The following is an 18,206-nucleotide window of genomic DNA, read 5'->3' on the forward strand; positions in this document are numbered from 1 at the left end:
CAGTATGGTTTTCGATCTGGAAGATCCTGTGTAATGAACTTACTCAGTTTCTATGATTGAGCCACAGAGATTTTACAGGAAAGAGATGGTTGGGTTGACTGCATCTATCTGGACCTAAAAAAGGTTTTTGACAGTTCCACATAAAAGGTTGTTCTGGAAACTGATTGGAGGGGTGACAGGTAAGCTTCTAACATGGATGAACAATTTCCCGACTGACAGAAAAATGAGAAACGTAATCAGAGGCAATGTATCAGATTGGAGGAATGTCACAAGTTGAGTTCCACAGGGTTCAGTTCTTGCACCGGTAATGTTCATTGTCTTCATAAACGATCTACCAGTTGGAATACAGAATTATATGAACATGTTTGCTGATGATGCTGAGATAATATGGAAGATAAGAAACCTAGATGATTGTCGTGCCCTTCAAGAAAACCTGGACAAAATAAGAATATGGAGCAACACTTGGCAAATGGAATTTAATGTGAATAAATGCCATGTTATGGAATGTAGAATTGGAGAACATAGACCCCACACAACCTATAAATTATGTGAGAAATCTTTAAAGAATTCTGGCAAAGAAAGGGATCTAGGGGTGGTTCTAGATAGAAAACTGTCACCTGAGGACCACATTAAGAACATTGTGCGAGGAGCCTATGCTACACTTTCTAACTTCAGAATTGCTTTTAAATACAATACTAAAGAAATTGTTCACGACTTTTGTTAGACCAAAGCTGGAATATGCAATGGTTGTATGGTGCCCATATCTTAAGCAGCACATCAACAAACTGGAAAAGGTGCAAAGACATGCCACTAAGTGGCTCCCAGAACTGAAGGACAAGAGCTACGAGGAGAGGTTAGAGGCATTAAATATGCAAAGCTAGAAGATACAAGAAAAAGAGGCGATATGATCACTACATACAAAATAGTAACAGGAATCGATAAAATTGATAGGGAAGAATTCCTGAGACCCGGAACTTCAAGAACAAGAGGTCATAGATTTAAACTCGCAAAACAAAGCTGGTGGAGAAATATAAGAAAATTCACTTTTGTAAACAGAGTGGTAGACAGTTGGAACAAGTTAGGTGAGAAGGTGGTGGAGGCCAAAACCATCAGTAACTTCAAAGTGTTGTATGGTAAAGAGTGCTGGGGAGACAGGTCACCACGAGGATAGCTCTCATCCTGTAACTACACTTAGGTAATTACACTTAAGTAATTACCTGCCTGATAGCCCGCCCACCCACCCACCTGTTCACACACCCACCCACTTACCTGCTCAAACCTGTTCACACACCAAGCCCATCTGCCTGCCATCCACCCATCCAAAAACTACCTGCCTGAACCCACCTATCCCTGCCTGCCCACCCACCCACCTGCCCACCTACCAGCTCGGTAGCTAACCACCTCCCCAGCCCTACACACTAATTAGTGTGTGTCAATTCAAATCATGATTGTGGTATAAAAATTGTTGGAAATGTTCCCTTTTGGACTCAAAGGTGAAAATGTACATTAATCCAGAAAACGTGATAATCTGGCTGGTTCTTCCAATATAGTCCGGATTAGCGAGTGGATACAGTACCTAATACTGTCGCCTCGCATCGTGCGGCGCTGGTGGAGCCGCTCCAGCATGCGTTCAGGGTGGATATCACTTTTTACCCATTCCTTAAGCTTTCTTGTGTTTTGTTTCACCTCTGGCCTGCTCATGCGCCGCCTGAGCCGTCCTAGTCCTTGAGCAGGGTGCTCTCCTATCTTTCCTCTCCTCAGTTTGTGGTGGCCCCTTCAGTTCAAGATTGTTTTTCCGAGGCTCTGTGTCTGTTGGCATTTGCCTCTGGGGGTCGGATTGGGGAGCTGCATGCTCTCCTCCGGTGCAGGGGTTTCTGCTCTTTCAGTCCTGGTGGTAGGTTCAATTGCAGCCTTCTCCTTTTCTGGCGAAGAATGAGACGGCTGATTTCCGGAGGGGTCCTTGGGTCATTGATGCCGAGTTGGTTAGACCGGGAATGCATCATGTGCTGTTAAAAACCTCCGGTCAGCAGTTTTTCGCGTTGTTTGATGCTTAGCTTCCGAGCTGGAGTGCTGGGTAGCTGACACGGGGAGGTCTGGGTCTCGCCTCTCCCCCCTCTCGGTGAGGGGAGGGCTTTGCAAACAAGTGGTGCGGCAGTGGAGTGTGACGTTTGCTTGTTTTCTTGGAATTGGAAGGAGTTCTACCTCTCTGTACTTTTCTTATGATGTGGGGTTTGTTTTGTTATGCCTACTTTTCTGGGTGCCTAACCCTGGTCGATGGCAGATAAGGAAATCCCCCAACCATAGAAAGTTTTCCAGGGCCATTGTTCTCTGAAACATCTCTGAGGGGGGCCAGGCTCTGACTAGTGGTCCCCTGTAGGTCAAACTCCATAGACTAATGCCCGGGTCTAATATATCACACATTAGCCCGATAGCTCGAGGGAGCCTTGGGGGCTGACCCAGAAAATAGCGTTTCATTGCATTCGACGCTGGTTTTCTTGACCCTACCTGCTCTAGCCAGGCTAACCTACTCTTGCTTGGAGACATATTTTCTACTTACAAATTGTACCAAGAATAGTCAAAATAGTGGAAATATATGATCTGAAAATTACTCTTTGGGATCTGATTAAGATTTCACGGTGACTGCTTACATGAATCTTGATCAAATCGGAATTCTAGAGGGTTGATCCAGGGAAATTTGGTAATTATTTGGTGGGTTTCATTATGAAGAGGTTGCAGTGTATAAGTTATTATTGTTCATTGATGAAATATTTGTAATAGTCATTTTTATTTCCAGATATATCTGTGCTTAGACAACTTGTAGTGAAATATAAGTTACATCCACGCAGCATAATACCACTAGCTCAAATTCTCGAAGTAAAAGAATGCAGAGTTTCCAGTTCGGATGTTGCGCTTTACATGATAATGAAGATGGAGTTAAGAGTTCGACGTGGAGAGCATCTCAAAATTGATAGTACTGATAAGGACTTTGAGGCTATTTTTGAAATTTCAAAATCTGAGTGGAATTTTGCACTATTGCAGGTAATTAATGATGTCCATTTATATATATATTTTAAATGTTCAAACAATATTAATATTGCTTAAACAATCCTGTATATGACTCGCTCTGTTAGGTACCATAGTTCACCTCTGTACAGACTATGGCACAAGACTGTTATGAAACTTTTACGTGTGCAATGGAAGTCTATTCTGTGGAGAGCCCCTCCGGCTCCCCGGAGCTTACTGGGCTTATGTTTGTATTAGACCATGGCATCAGTCAATTCGATTGGAGTTCTATGCCTACCAGGGACCACGAGTCTAAATCTGGCCCCCCCCCCCCTCAGAGAGGCATGAGGCGCAATGGCCTATAGAAACCCTTATGTAGTTGGAAGCATTCCATGTCTGGCTTTAATCGGGTTAAGCACCCAGAAAGGTAGGCATCCCAAAACAAACATCCCTCCCTCCAAACTCCCTCCAAACTCCCTCCATCCCTCCCTCCCTCCCTCCGGTTGGCAGTATTCACATTTTTTATATACAGCCTCAACTGAGGTTGGAGGGCTGGTGTGGGGGGGGGGGTTTGGGCTCCCCCTCCCAAGGAAGGGGAAGCTGTGCAGACAGTGGCACGACGGCAGTTGTGACGTCATGCTTGTTTGCTTGTTTTGGGATTGGGAGTTATGCTTGATAGTTTGGCTTTCAGTAGCAAATTTTAACCAGGTGTTGTTTATTTTGGGACGCCTACCTTTATGGGTGCCTAACCCGGTCGATGGCAGACATGGAATGCTTCAAACCATATGGGGGTTTCTATAGGCCATTGCTCCTCATGACTCTCTGAGTGGGCCAGGTTCTGGTTCCTTGTCCCAGGCATAGAACTCCAATTGAATTGACTGATGCCATGGGCTAATACATACATATCAGCCTGGTAAGCTCTGGGAATCCTCCGGGACTCACCCAGAAAATGGCGTTTCATTTCATTCAAGGCTGGTTTTTTGTAATAGTAGCATTCTTGATAAATCTAGATGATAATGTTTAATTATTTTACAGCTGTTACCTCACTGTACTGATAATGAGTGGACTTCTGCATTCTTCCTTACTCACCGTATTTTGCAGTCAGAACATACGGTATGTAAACAAGTATCCAGAATGGCATTTTATGCATGGTTACTATCTTTTTGTTTAGCATTATAAGATGTGAGATAGATCTAGACAAAAGCTTTAATAAATGTATTGGATATGTAAATTAGGTTCCATTTGAGGCGGATTGTCTTTTACTCGACCTCTGTAATTTTGCAGGACTTCACCAAACTGTTATCATAATTTTTTAGGGAGCCCCCTTGTTGGGTACCTGAAGCTATACCACAAAGATAGCTTTCCTTTACTAAGTCAGGTCAGTCATAAGTATCTTGTTGGTGTACCAGGGACAAAAGCCAGAACCTGGCCCCCTCTTGAAGAGGCAGAGAGAGCAAGGGTTCGTTAGAATCACCCTCAACAGGTAAGCCACCAGAATTTAGAGTAGACACTACAGAGACAATGACATAGTGAATCCCACTTCATTTTGAAGGCAAGTGATGGCAATCCTTTGGACTGTCTTGTGGCGGCCATTTGCTTGTGTATCACTCCTAACCTTTAGTATTTGCTTGTGAGAGTGTTACAAGCCTTGTTGTATGACTTGGTTTGCTCTATGCTACGAGCTACATGTGTTTAGGATGACCCTTCTCTACCCTAGGCCACTGGGGTGGAGAGCTTCACCCTGGGTAGTGTATTAGTTGTGAGACCTCTGTGAGATCCTATGGTTGGGGCGTGCTATTTCTTTACATATTGGGTGTTTTAGGTTATTTGCACTTGTTTATACAGATCTCTGCATAAATGACAATGTGATGTCTTATTACAGACAAGTGTTAAAATGTAGGGAAAAAAGTGTTTTTAGAAAGATTCTTAGTAAGACAAGCAAGCAGTGAGCCACAAGCAGGTCCTAGTGGTGTGCAGGCAAAACATGCCAGAGAGTGTATCCCAGAAAAGTCATCACTGCCTGATGTTATAATGGAAGGGGACTTCCCTTCCAAATAGTAACACCTCTCCTCCCCCTCATCACCATCTTCCATACGCCATCAAGAGTCTTCCATAAAGGTAAGATAAACATTTGTACTGTATTGTAGTTAGAGAACAAAATTGTATTCAGTATAAAATGAATTTGTAAGTTAATATTTTGGAGGGTGGGGAACGGATTAATTCAATTCCCTTTATTTCTTATGGGAAAAATCGCTTCGACTTACGATACTTCAACTTACGATCCGTCTCTGGGAACGGATTACTATCGTGAGTCGAGGCCCCATTGTATTTAGGAATCCATTTCTTTGCTAGCCTGTCTTGCAATGTCGTTCATAAATAGATTTTTACAATAATCACATAGATTATGGTACCCAATAACCTCATCACATAGAAAGCAATTAAAAAGATAACATAATTTTTTCATGGATCTAGAATAATTCCATTACTTATATATAGTTATATGATACCTACATATACATCATTTGTATAAATCTGTGAAATAATTAAAATCAACACATCACAATAATTGCACTTTAAAAACTAAATAACATTTTAAACCTTAATGTGTTTTTGTTTTTTTTTAACTTTTAGGCATATCCTACACTGCAAGCATTCCAGAAAGTGCTGTATCTTGTGTGCAAGCAAAACAATCTATTGACCCTACAATCAGTAGGCTCCTCGACCAAAGATGAGTTGGATAAATGTGCATCTTCGCAGGCTGCTTCTGTATCCATTCAACACTGCTTCAGATGTTTCGCTTCTGCTGGAATGGTAAAGTACTAAGCATTTCATGTTTAGTGTGTGTGTGTGTGTGTGTAATTACCCTAGTGTAGTTACAGGATGAGAGCTATGCTCATGGTGTCATGTCTTCCCAGTAGTCTTTGTCATATAATGCTATGAAACTACTTTTGAAACAAGTTTGAAACTTTGAAACAAAAGCTATGTTTTTGCCCTCCACCATTTTCTCACTTAACTTGTTCCAATGGTCTACTGCTCTTTTTGCAAGAGAAAACTTTCTAATAATTTTTTGGCACCCTTGTTTCCTTAGCTTGAATCTGTGACCTCTTGTTCTTGAGGTTGCCAGTTTCAGGAATTCCTGTTATTCAATTTGATTCCTGTTATTATTTTATAAGTAGTGATCATATCACCTCTTTTTCTGTTATCTTTAAGTTTTGGCACAATTAATGCCTCTAGCCTCTCTTCATAATTTTTTTCAGTCCTGGAAGCCATTTAGTAGCATGCCTTTGCACCTTTTCCAGTTTACTGATGTGCTTCTAGAGATATGGGCAACATACAACTGCTGCATATTGCAATTTTGATCTCACAAAAGTCATGAACTGTTTCTTTAATATGTCGCCATCTTGTAACGAAAAGCTATTCTGAAGCTGGGAAGTACAGCATATGCTCCTCTGTGTCCTTTATGTGTTCCTCTGGTAACAGTTTACTATTCAGAAACCAACCTTAGATATCTTGAGTTCTTTAACACTTTCGCGCACCCCGCCCGCCACCCCTCAACTGTGCGATATGGGACCCAGGGTGTCACGGGAGCGCGCGTAAATTCTGAAAAGTGTATACTCTCTTCAACTTTGTCACCTTAATTCTCGTCCTAAGAGATTAAATTTTGTATCATTGTGTTCGCAATAGAATTCTCTACAGCACTAAATGCATATAATCTCCAAAAGCCCGGCTAATTACCCGCAGCAAACAGAGAAAGTGCGAATGAGTTACCCAGGAGCGCGCAAACGCGATAAAATGTTTTCACTATTTTCACTCTGGTCACCTCAATTTTCGTCCTAGGTCTTTCATTTTGGTCTCAATGGGTTCGCAATAGAATTCTCTATAGGAACATTAGCATATAAAATAAAAAACCTGGTCACGCTCCAACCGCCGACGAGTTGAAGACGGGCCACGCGTTGGCCACAAGTGAGCGCTCGGATGCCTTCCAGCTACACTCCCAATTCCCGCCCTTTTCAAGCCTTTCTTTCGCAATTTTCTTCCTGGAAGGGCCTTGTTCATGATCACTATCCATCGTGGAGTATGCGTAGATAGTTTCTAAAGCCACAGTAAGAAATATAGCCTCGGAAAATAGCCGAAATGTTCACACGTTTGAGGTGCGAGGGGAAGCAACATTGGTCACAACAGTGGAGCGAAAACAATGGGCCCACGGCGTGTGCCAAGCCGCCTGAGGGCCACGAGGCTCAACAAAGAAAATGGGAAGACATCGGCGCGCATTTTAAAACCAGTCCCAAAAAAATCTGATAAAAACCTGATTTTTGGCGATTATTTAAAGTGGATGACGCAATGCTGCGTCATCCCCGGTATTACCGCCAGTAAACGGATGACGCAATGCTGCGTCATGCCCGGGCGAAAGTGTTAATTCCTTTCCACATAATTTGTAGTTGTGCGTGGCCAGTTTTCTCCTATTGCACATTCCATATCATTCCATTTATTTGTATTGAATACCATTTGCCACATGGTGCTTTGAGCACTTAACACTATCGGTAACTTTGGACCGGACTCGCGTCCATTGTTTTTCTCCCGAGTCCTAACTTTGGACCGGACTTGGGTCCATTATGCCCGTTGCTGACGCTGGGGCTTTGGTGGGGGGTGTCTGTTCGGTGGCACGTTTTACTGTATCGAGGGTGTCTTGTGCTCGCCTCCTTGTGCTTGCAGGAATGGGTTGTGGCTTTTTGGTTCCGCCTGTCCCCTGTCGTTCGCCTGACGAGCGGATTCTGTGCTTCATGGGCACTTTCTTCTCTGCTCTTGGGGCTGTGTATGGGGTCAGCCCAAGTTGGGCTGCCTAATGTGTTCCTTTCATTGCCTGTTACACTGCACACGTTTCTTCTACCGTCCCTGTGGCTCGGTTGGGTACTCGGTTTCTGCCTGTGTTCCCTTGTGTGCCACTCGTGTTACGATTTATCTTTATCTTCCCTGTCGCTTCCTCAGGGAGTGTGGTGACATTTTGCTGTGGTTTTGGTACTGCGGCTGCGTGTTTGGCATTTTGTTCGGCCCTTCCGTGCTCCCTCTGGGGCCCTCCTTCCTTGCCGGTCTTGCTGTGCCTGGCCTGGTTTTTCCATGTTCCTTGGATTCTCTGTCCTGTCCTCGTTGTCCTCGCCTCGTGCTGGCTGGGGATGAGCTTGGGGTCTTAGTCTCGCCCCTCGCCTATCCTCCGGTTTCGATTCAAGTTCCAGAGCCCTGTGGGCTCCCTTCCTTAGTGTCTTTCACGGCCGCCCCAGGGTTTTTCTTGACGCTGGGGCTTTGGGGGGACTGCTCGGCCCTGGGGCCTGCAGAGTGGGTTCCTGGGGCTGGGGTGGGGCTAACGTGGGGGGCCTCGGGCCCCGTTGGTCCCCGCCGGAGTTTTTCTACCCCCTCTGGGCGGGGCTTGCGGTTTTGTGGAGTAGAGTTTTTCCGTTCCCCCTCTTCACACGTGCTTTTTGGGCATCGGCCCCTCCCTGGGCTCGGTTTCCTTGTCCATTATGCCCGTTGCTTCCGTCCTGTCGGTGGGTGCTCTTCTACGGTCTTCGCCCCTTTTTTCCGGGACGGGCCTTTTCCGTCATGTCCCCCTCTTCTTGGGGTTCTGCGTAACTTTTGGTCTCGGGTGCGACGGGGTTTTTGTGCCTTCGTCCTTTGTGTTTGCTTCTTGTTCTTTTGTTCATATCTCTTCCCTTCACGCTGTCTCGGCACTGCTCGTTTTCCTGGGTTGATTTTGCTCCTCTTAATGAGTGTCTTTTCACTCCTGCCCTTTTGCGGGATGTTGGTGCGGGGTGGCTCCTTATGCGGGTTCCTTCCCTGTCGGCTGCACTTTTGGCGGTGGAATTGCACGCTTGTGGCATTTTGGTTTTGGTCCTGCATTTCTTTTCCCTCCTGGGGCTGTCATAGGATTGGCTTGCGGAGGATGTAGAGGCGCTTGGGGTCGTTCCTGGGTCTGGCACCTTGGTTTCTGCTGCTAGCTTTCGGTATCGATATTCCTTCTGCACCGTTTCACAGGCTGTCTCGTGCGTTGTTTCACCTCTGGCCTGCTCATGCAATGCCTGTGCCATCCTGGTCTTGGGCAGGGTGCTCTCCTGTTTTTCTTCTCCTTGGTTGTTGTGGCTCCTTTGGTTCAGGTTTGCTTTGCTTCGGCTTTCTTTTTATGTTGGCATTGGCCTCTGGGGGTCGTGTGGCAGAGCTTCATGCTCTTCTCAGGCGCAGTGGTTTTTGGCTCCTATGGTCGTGGTCATAGGTTTCTTCGTCTGCAGCCGGTCTCCCTTTTTCTGGTGCATGATGTGCCTGCTGCTTTCTGGAGGGGTCCTTGGGTTGTTCTCTCGACTTTGTGTTGAGGAGTGGTGCACCGTCTGCCTCCCGAGTATGTCCCCTTGTTTTCTTAGGTAGTCTTTGGTGAAGTAGCTCCAGGGAGCTGTAGGGGCTCCCCCCAGAAAACCAGCGTTGAAGGTAATGAAACACCATTTTCTGGGCGAGTCCCGGAGGCTCCCCGGCACCCTCCCGCCCTCCGGTCGGCGTTTTTTTCGCGGTTTTGATATCCAGCCTCGGAACTGGGGCGGGGATCGCCAGCACGGGGGTCTGGGGCTCCCCTTTCCCCCTCCCGGGGAGGGGGGAGCTGCGCAGACATGCGGCGCGGCTCGTGTGACGTCATGCTTGTTAGTTCGTTTTTCTGGGGGAGTTCTGTCCACTCGTTTGTCGATTTTTGTTGTTAACCAGAATAGGGGTTTGTTTTGTGGCGCTTACCTTTCTGGGTGCCTGTCCCAGTCGATGGCAGATATAGAATGCTCCAAATCACATGTGCAATTCTATGGGCCATTGCTCCCCGGGCCTCTCTGAGGGGGCCAGGTTCTGGCTCGTGGTCCCCGGTAGGCCTAGAACTCCACCCACATTGACTGATGCAAAATAGTTAGGGGTATCCATATCAGCCATGGATAGCTCTGGGGAGCCTCCGGGACTCGCCCAGAAAATGGCGTTTCATTACATTCAACGCTGTTTTTTTTCTGAAAATCCATAAGCACATTACATTTCCTACCTTGGTTTATTTGACTCTTGTTGAGATTATTTGCCCTGAAAATATTTGCTGTAGTTAATATTACTGTACAAGGTAAATATAAAGCTATCTCTAATACTGTAATACACTGTACATTATTCTGTATAATTCTAATATTTGGAAGTTATATTAGAGAGCAAGTTGCAGTATTCCACTTGGATTAATGCTATGTTTTATTGTTACTATTATTATTACTACTTCCTTACTTGTATTACTTTTATTATTTACACTATCTCTCTTAGACAAAACAGATAAGAGACAAAAATGTATACTAATAATATTTATAACTGATTTTTCTGCAGGTTTATGTTGAGGAACTTCTACGGTCACTACCTTGTGATAAAAGCTTCCAGTCAATTTGCAGTATATTCAAGTGGTGGTGTCGTGTGGTATCCATGTACCAATGTGATCCTGATTTGCCATCGCTTTTCTTAGTCCGTCTTTGTACTACCGTGGAGGAGATGGTCTCTTCTGGAAAGGTGAAATTACCTATGCAGAAGATTGAGTTAAGTGGCCATTATGAAAAGAATCAATCAAATACTAATGGTGTAGAGGAAAGTGAACAACAGAAAGGTCATAAAATAGATATATTGCTCAAGGCAAAACATGAAATAAATGGGAAGGAAAATACTGAATCAAGTGAAAGTTATTATGATGTAAATGAAACAAAGGACAAATGTGCGAGTCTTAATAATTATGTTAAACTATGTAATGGGTTTCATGAGGAAGATCCTATCGAGCCAACTCTTGCAGGTGTGAAGGGTGAAAGTGAAAATTTAGTGTTTTCAAAAGACAAAGTAGAAATTTCAGACTTGCAGCCTGGAACCTGTAAGGAATTTGTAAAGGGGTCTGTAAATGAAATGCAGGAAAATGGTTGCCTTCAAAACATCATTAATGATAAGAAAATAAATATTTCCAATAATGACAGCTCCAGTAGTAAAAATAAACAATTGAAAACAGAAGTTCACAAAAGTTCCTTAGATTTTAAAGCCGAGATTGAGGAAATGATATTTTCTTTGGTTAAGTATGTACCAGTGAGTAACTTAGCATCTTGTATTGCTAGCAAACTGAAAAAGCTTTATGAATTGTAAAGGAGAATGAACACAATTATTTTTTCTTTGTGTTTAACAATTTAAAGCATTAATAATTACTGGAGGCATTTGTAATTCCATTTATATTACCCATTTTCCTAGAATCCAGTAGGAAGCCAAGTGTGAAGCCTTCCAATCATTGTTAGCCTTGAACACCTCTGTATACTTCTATACTAACATGTTTCTTGGCCAGCATCTGCTTCAATCTGTGCCTATGGACATTTCAAATCTCTCTTACATTTTATTGTTTATACTGTTCACTTTGTTGCTTTATTTATTTGAAATCTTTACCTTCTGTGTACTCATTTGGTTCATGGCTGATGCAGAATAAATTTCCAGTACTTCACTTAATTTACCGAAGTACTGTAAGTTCTTTCATTCCATAATCCTTTTTCTCTTTCATGCATTAGAGGCAACTGTCTCACCCTGCATCAATGCTCGCACTCCACATTCTTAATTAGCTCCAGTCCAGTCGTCATATTCAGTTATTTTCCTGATACTGTATTAAATTTTGTCTTTTATTCCAACTTTTCCCTATTTTGTTTTTATTACCATTTAAGGTGAGCTTTGGATGTGTGTTTACATCATACACATGGTGTAGGTGGAGGCAGGTTCACTGCCTATATATTATGCTCTGGTTTTTATAGGCGTTTCAGTCATTACATCTTTTTTCTTGACTGCGTTTAAAAAATGTGCCTTATCTTCCAGAATGATTTTTTTTGTTAACATACTAAACAAATTTATGATGATTTCAGAAAATATAAATACATAACAAATATTTTTGGTTTTAATATGTACATAATTATACAAAAATTATGCAATTGTAATTCCAATTTTGGTCCTGCTGGCCAATTCCCAAAATTTGAGAAATGTTTCAAAAAGAAAAAGTAACTCACAAATCTGCATATTTACACCAATTTACAAAATTTATACTGTATAATTATTGAGTGGATTTATAAAAAAATTTTCTGGGGGAAGCCCCGTCGGTTCCCCAGAAGTCCGTTGGCTCCCCGGAGCTATCCAGGCTGATATGTATCTATTAGCTTTCTGGCATCAGTCAAAGTGCATGGAGTTCTTGCCTACCGGAGACCACGAGTCAGAACCTGGCCCCCTCAAAGAGACATGAGGAACAATGGCCTATAGAAACCCTCGTGTGGTTGGGAGCATTCCATGTCTGCCATCAACCGGGTCTGGCACCCAAAACAAACCCCCTATTCTGGTGAAAATATTGCTACCGAACGAGTGGACAGAACTCTCCAAACGAAAATTAGCAAACGAGCATGAGGTAATCACGTTGCCGTGCCGCTGTCTGTGCAACCCCCCACCCCTCCCCGGGAGGGGGAAGGGGGAGCCGCAGACCATTGCGCTGGAGATCCAACTGGCAGTGTGCCTCTGGCTCCTGCTTTGATTTCAGTTAAGTTCACTTGTCTAAGGGTGTCAATCACTGGTTATGCCTCCGCCATGCTGCCTATCAGGTCGGTGATTCTTTTGACCCGGATTCGTGCGACGTTTGTTCTTTGTATGTGCTGCAGTTCACTCAAGCTCTTGAATATGATATGAGGGTGCAGGCAGCAGAGGCATTGTATGCTCAGTTTAGGTTGCTGCAACGCAATATGTTCGTTGCTTCCCCAGATGCCCGGAAATTGCCCCGTTTTGGTTATAGGGACCTGGACTTGAGGGTGGGATTCACTTTGACTTTGGTTCTGTCCACCCCTCTTTGTCGTTCCGCTTCGGTGGTTTGGGGGAGTCCCCTTCCAGGGTGGGGCAGAGGCATTCGAGCCAAGTCTTCCAGCCGGAGCTTCTGGGTCTGACCAGTGGGCACCCTTTGTCCCTGCTTTTTCGGCTGCTTCTAACTTTTCTTTAGAGCCGTGGTGGGGGGGAGGGGGATAGGGTTATAGGGCGACTCAGCCCTGGGTCCTCAGAGTGAGGTTTCTGGCGCAGGGGGAGGGGGGTCCTCAGGGTGGGGTTTCTGGGGCAGGGGAGGGGGTTTTCTTGGGGGCTTTGGGCCCTATTGGACCCCGCCAAGGTTTTTGTAGCCTTGGAGCGGGGCTTGGTGTTAAAAGGAGAGGGGGTTCTCTTTCGTTCCCTCCTCGTACGAATTGGATTGGGTGTCTTTCCCTCTCCGGGTTCGGTTTCATGATCCTGTGAGTTCCTCTGTCCCATCCTTTCGGAGGTTTTCGGCTTCCCGCTTCCTGTCACATGTGGTGCGGGAAGCCCTTGCGGCTTTCCTCCTGCGCGACCCAGATTATGCTTTCGTGATGAATCCGCGTTCCTTTGTGTGTGGATTTTCGTGTCTGTACTGGGTTCGTCATCAAGTTCTGAAGTTGTCCTGATTTAAAGACTGCCCACTCTTCTCGTTGGAGGCTTGGCATACGTTCTGTCGGTCCAGCGCTCTTGCATGGAAGGAGGCTCAGACAGCATTGCAGGTTTTCCTGGGGGGCGATTTGAGCATCTCGATGCATGTTTTTTCGCCCCCTGCCCTTCCGCAGGATATTGGTGTGATGCAGCTTTATGGACCATCCAGGACTGTTATCTTATGCTGAATACTGTCGCCTCGTATCGTGCAGCGCTGATGAAGCCACTCCAGCTTGAGTTCGGTTTCGATGTTACGTCTGCCCCATTCCGCAAGGTGTCTCGTGCGTTGTTTCACCTCCGGCCTGCTCATGCACCACCTGAGCCATCCTTATCGTTGGACTGGGTGCTCTCATTTCTTTCTTCTCCTCAGTTTGTAGTGGCCCCTTTGGTTCGGGATTGTTTTTCTAAGGCTCTTTTTTTTTTTTCCTGTTGGCATTGGCCTCTGGGGATCAGGTCGGGGAGCTTGATGCTCTCCTTCGATGCAAGGGTTTCTGCTCTTTCGGTCCTGGTGGTAAGTTTGTTTGGTTGCAGCCGTCTCCTTTTCTGGCAAAAAATGAGACTGCAGCTTTCCAGAAGGGTCCTTGGGTTGTTGATGCTTGGTTGGTCAAGCTGGGGGTGCATCATGTGTTGTGTCCGGTTGCGGCTCTATGCTTTTATTCGTGCACCACGACTTTGGTGGCCTAGGATGCAGTTTGGGTTTTCCTCCTTCCCTGTTCCTGGGCTCGGGTCTCCCAGGTTGTCCGTAGGGTTATTAAGTCTAGCCAGATTGCGGTCTATCCTCGTGCCCACAACATTAGTAAGTTTGCTGCCTTGGCTGCTGTCTTTGGCAACATGTCTTGGGTTGACATTCGAGCAGAGGGTTTTTGGAGATCAAACAGGGTCCTAGCCACTCGCTACCTTGTCAATGTCCCTGGACCTGGTAGGGCATGCATTGCATCGGGTCGGCAGTTGCAGCCAGTTATCTCAACTTCACGTTGAGGAGCGAGGGTTGACCGCCTCTCCGGTAAGTCGCTGTGTTTTACAGTGTCTTTGGGTAGTTAGCTATGGGTAGCCGATGGGGCTTCCCCCAGAAAACAGGCATTGAATATAATGAACATTTACTGGGTGAGGCCTGGTGGCTCCCCGGCATCCTTCCCTCCCAGTCCGCTGTTTTCTCGCTTGTTTTTGACATCCAGCCTAAGAACTGCCGGTTGGAATTACTGGCGTGAAGGTCTGGGGCTCCCTGTTCCCTTTGCAGCTCCCTGAGTTTGCAAAGACAGCGAAATGGCAACGTGATGACGTCATGCTCGTTTGCAAATTTTTGTTTGGGGAGTTCTATCTACTCGTTCTAATCTACAGTTCTAAAGGGAGTTCTAATCTACACCAGAATAGGGATTTGTTTTGGGGCGCCTACCTTTCTGGGTACCAGACCTGGTCGATGGCAGATATAGAATGCTACCAACCACACAGGTTTCTATAGGCCATTGCTCCTCGTGCCTCTCTGAGGGGGCCAGGTTCTGGCTCGTGGTCCCCGGTAGGCAAGAACTCCATACACTTTGACTGATGCCAGAAAGCTAATTGATACATATCAGCCTGGATAGCTCCCGGGAACCTCTGGGTCTCGCCCAGAAAATGGCGTTTCATTACATTCAATGCAGGTTTTTTGAGGATGGGCTGAACAGTGGGTTGTTTAATTAATCAGTGAGGTTGCTCCACACCTATAGGTCACATCACCCCTTTGGGATGAGTCCAGAATGAACCGAAGATCCACACAGTCCCGTTTCGCAACTGGAAACAAGCGGGAAACCCATTTGAGAGATAGTCGTTTCAACCTTGCCCAAGCAAACCCACTTCGAGATGACTTAACAAAGGGACGGGGAAAGAGGCCTGTCCCATCAGACCTCCCCCCCCCCCCCCCCTATGGGAGGAAGAGCTGCCCAACGGCACCAAAGGGCAAAAGAGACGACTCGAAAAGCTCAATATTTATGGGGACCAAGCGCGGGCAAAAAGAGCCAGCCTCCTCCCCCATTGCCTCGTCAATGGGACGACCCACAAAAGGGCCAACATACAGAACTTGAAGCGCAAACCCTGGCACGGGCACCACGAGAGGTCCTAGAATTCTCCCCTCCCCCCGCCCTGAGCATCATCAAAGCCATCAACAAAAACTGTGCAACACAGTCCTCTGGGAACAACAGAAGACAGAATGGTGGCGAAGGCTGCAGAGCCAGGGCCCGAGCAGAATCCAGAGAGAGAGAGCAAGGATGGCCTGCCAACATGCAAGGCCAGAGGTGAAAAATAGAGAAACTGCCTCCTGGAGGATCGGCGCAAACAGCTTCAGCAGGGCAGACTATGCCACAGCAGCCGAGGGGCCCCCCTCACTTAACACCCCCACATCCTCCGAAAGCCAATCCAAAGACAGCTCCAGAAGACCAAAGAAGCACAATACTGAGGCCAAATGTCCGCGAGTCTGCAGGTCATCAGCCGCCAAAGCAGCTGAAAGATAATGAATCTGAGCATGCAACTGCACTAGACCCAAATCACGAGAAAGCACAGGGGCGAAGACCCTGCAAACACACAATGTAACTGTCCCTATTTTCCGCTTGTTACAACTTGCAATAAAGTTGTTACATCTTGTTATTATTTTTTATGACTTTTAGAATGTTACAACTTGCTATATTGGTTGTTACAACTTGTTAGGTGTTAAAACGTGTTCGAACATTGTAATGTCGTAGTTTTTTTTTAGTATGTTTGGCGGGGAGGCACTCGTTGAAGTCCAATGAACCCTCCCCTCCAAGAATATCTGCAACACCGAAGAAACCCCTTGCACTCAAGCGTGCAGGTACACCAAAACCCCTGCCAAGATCCAAGAGAGAAGAAAGGGCAGTCTGCCAGCCAGGAAGACTCCGGAACCTCATAACAACCAGGCAGTTGGACAACCAGGTTGTTGGGAGCTGGTCGGCCGAGCGGACAGCACGCTGGACTTATGATCCTGTGGTCCCGGGTTCGATCCCGGGCGCCGGCGAGAAACAATGGGCAGAGTTTCACCCTATGCCCCGGTTACCTAGCAGTAGAATAGGTACCTGGGTGTTAGTCAGCTGTCACGGGCTGCTTCCTGGGGGTGGAGGCCTGGTCGAGGACCGGGCCGAGGGGACACTAAAGCCCCGAAATCATCTCAAGATAACCTCAAGATAACCAGTACAAGAGTTCTTACATTCTTGTACATGTAAGTCATAATTGCCATCAACCGGGAAGGGCACCCAGAAAGATAGGCGAAACAAAACAAACCAGCTGGTAAAAATTGCTACCTACATCTGAACAAAGCAAAATAACTCCCCCCCCCCCCCCCAAAGAAAACAAACAAGCAATATGTCATCCAACTAGCACAACCGCTCCCTAGCGCCACTTTCACATGTCTTGCATGTAAGACATGTAAGAGTTCTTATATTCTTGTACATGTAAGACATGTTGATGGTGATTCGTTGCCCATGCCTCAGGGAGGTGATCATCCATACTGCCTCCATTATGCTGCCTGTTGGGTCAGTGACAACTATGACCCAGAGTCTTGCGGGACTTCTTCCCCGCTTGTGCTTCAATTTACCCATTCTTCTCGGGGATCTCAGGGGTCAGGTGGTGGTTGCAATGCTTACTTGATTCTCCTTATTGCAACGGGCCAGGCTGGTCACCCGGCTGGAAGCCTCGGAGTTGTCCTGCTTGGATTTTAGGGACCAGGTGCCCAGATTCATAAAGCAGTTATGCAAGTATTTACAAACCTATACATATTTTCTCAGTCTTTGGCGGCTTTGTTTACAATTATTAAACAATTAATGCACTTCAAAGCACCAGGAGGTTGTTTATAACAATAACAACAGTTGATTGGGAAGTTTTCATGCTTGTAAACTGTTAAATAAATGTAACCAAAGCCGTCAAAGAGTAAGAAAAGGTGTACAGTATCCACTCGATCTAACGGCCTATTTGGGGCTGTACCCAGGTCGTTATTTCTGGGGCTCCGGTATTTCCGAAGTTGTTGAAGTGTCGATAATATTTTGAGAAACATTCAGGTAAGATATATTTTATATAATTAAAATGAAATAAAGTTCATTGTGTAATTGCGTTCCAAGTTAGTTCCTGTGTTAGTGCCCATTCTATCACAGGTTACAATTAATAATTCCTTCGTATGACAAGTTGGATCACACAAGTGGACAAGTGGACCACACAAGTGAACAATATTAACCAAACACCTCCCTCCCTCACCCCCACTCTTCCCTCACCACCACCACCCTCCCTCCCTCACTGCTGCTATCCCTCCCTGCTTCTATCCCTCCCTGCTTCTATCCCTCCCTGCTTCTATCCCTCCCTGCTTCTATCCCTCCCTGCTTCTATCCCACCCTGACTCTCTTTCCATCACTGCCTCCCATCCCTTCATCACTGCCTTCTATCCCTCCCTCAATGTCTTCCATCCCTCCCTCACTGCCTTCCTCATAACATGAGAACAGCAGGCTATGGAGGAAGGAGCTACAATGGGGTCAAGGGAGCTACTCCTCTCTGACTATCGGTGCCATCTATAGATTTCCTAATACCAACATAGCTTCAATCTCAGTTAACGTAAAGAATCTTATCATAAATCACATCATTCTGGGAGGTGATTTCAATATTGACCTGGGTCTTCAAAACAACCCTCAAGTTGACTATTTCCGTAACAGCATGCA

At 45.8% G+C, this 18,206-nt stretch overlaps 1 protein-coding gene across 2 annotated transcripts in view; it reads left to right on the top strand.

Annotated features, from left to right (window-relative positions):
* LOC123774729 (uncharacterized) overlaps positions 1-11,944 on the top strand; it is a 53,547-nt gene extending 41,603 nt beyond the window's left edge. For both annotated transcript variants that reach the window (XM_069310872.1, XM_045769258.2), the window contains 4 exons: positions 2,795-3,039; positions 4,039-4,116; positions 5,635-5,814; positions 10,378-11,944. In XM_069310872.1, coding sequence (XP_069166973.1) covers positions 2,795-3,039; positions 4,039-4,116; positions 5,635-5,814; positions 10,378-11,166 — 1,292 coding nt within the window. In that variant the 3' untranslated portion in view covers positions 11,167-11,944. The remainder of the gene's footprint in view (positions 1-2,794; positions 3,040-4,038; positions 4,117-5,634; positions 5,815-10,377) is intronic.
* Positions 11,945-18,206: the final 6,262 nt, after the last annotated feature.

Source organism: Procambarus clarkii, chromosome 68 (genome assembly GCF_040958095.1).
Source record: "Procambarus clarkii isolate CNS0578487 chromosome 68, FALCON_Pclarkii_2.0, whole genome shotgun sequence".
Classification (NCBI taxonomy): Eukaryota; Metazoa; Arthropoda; class Malacostraca; order Decapoda; family Cambaridae; genus Procambarus; species Procambarus clarkii.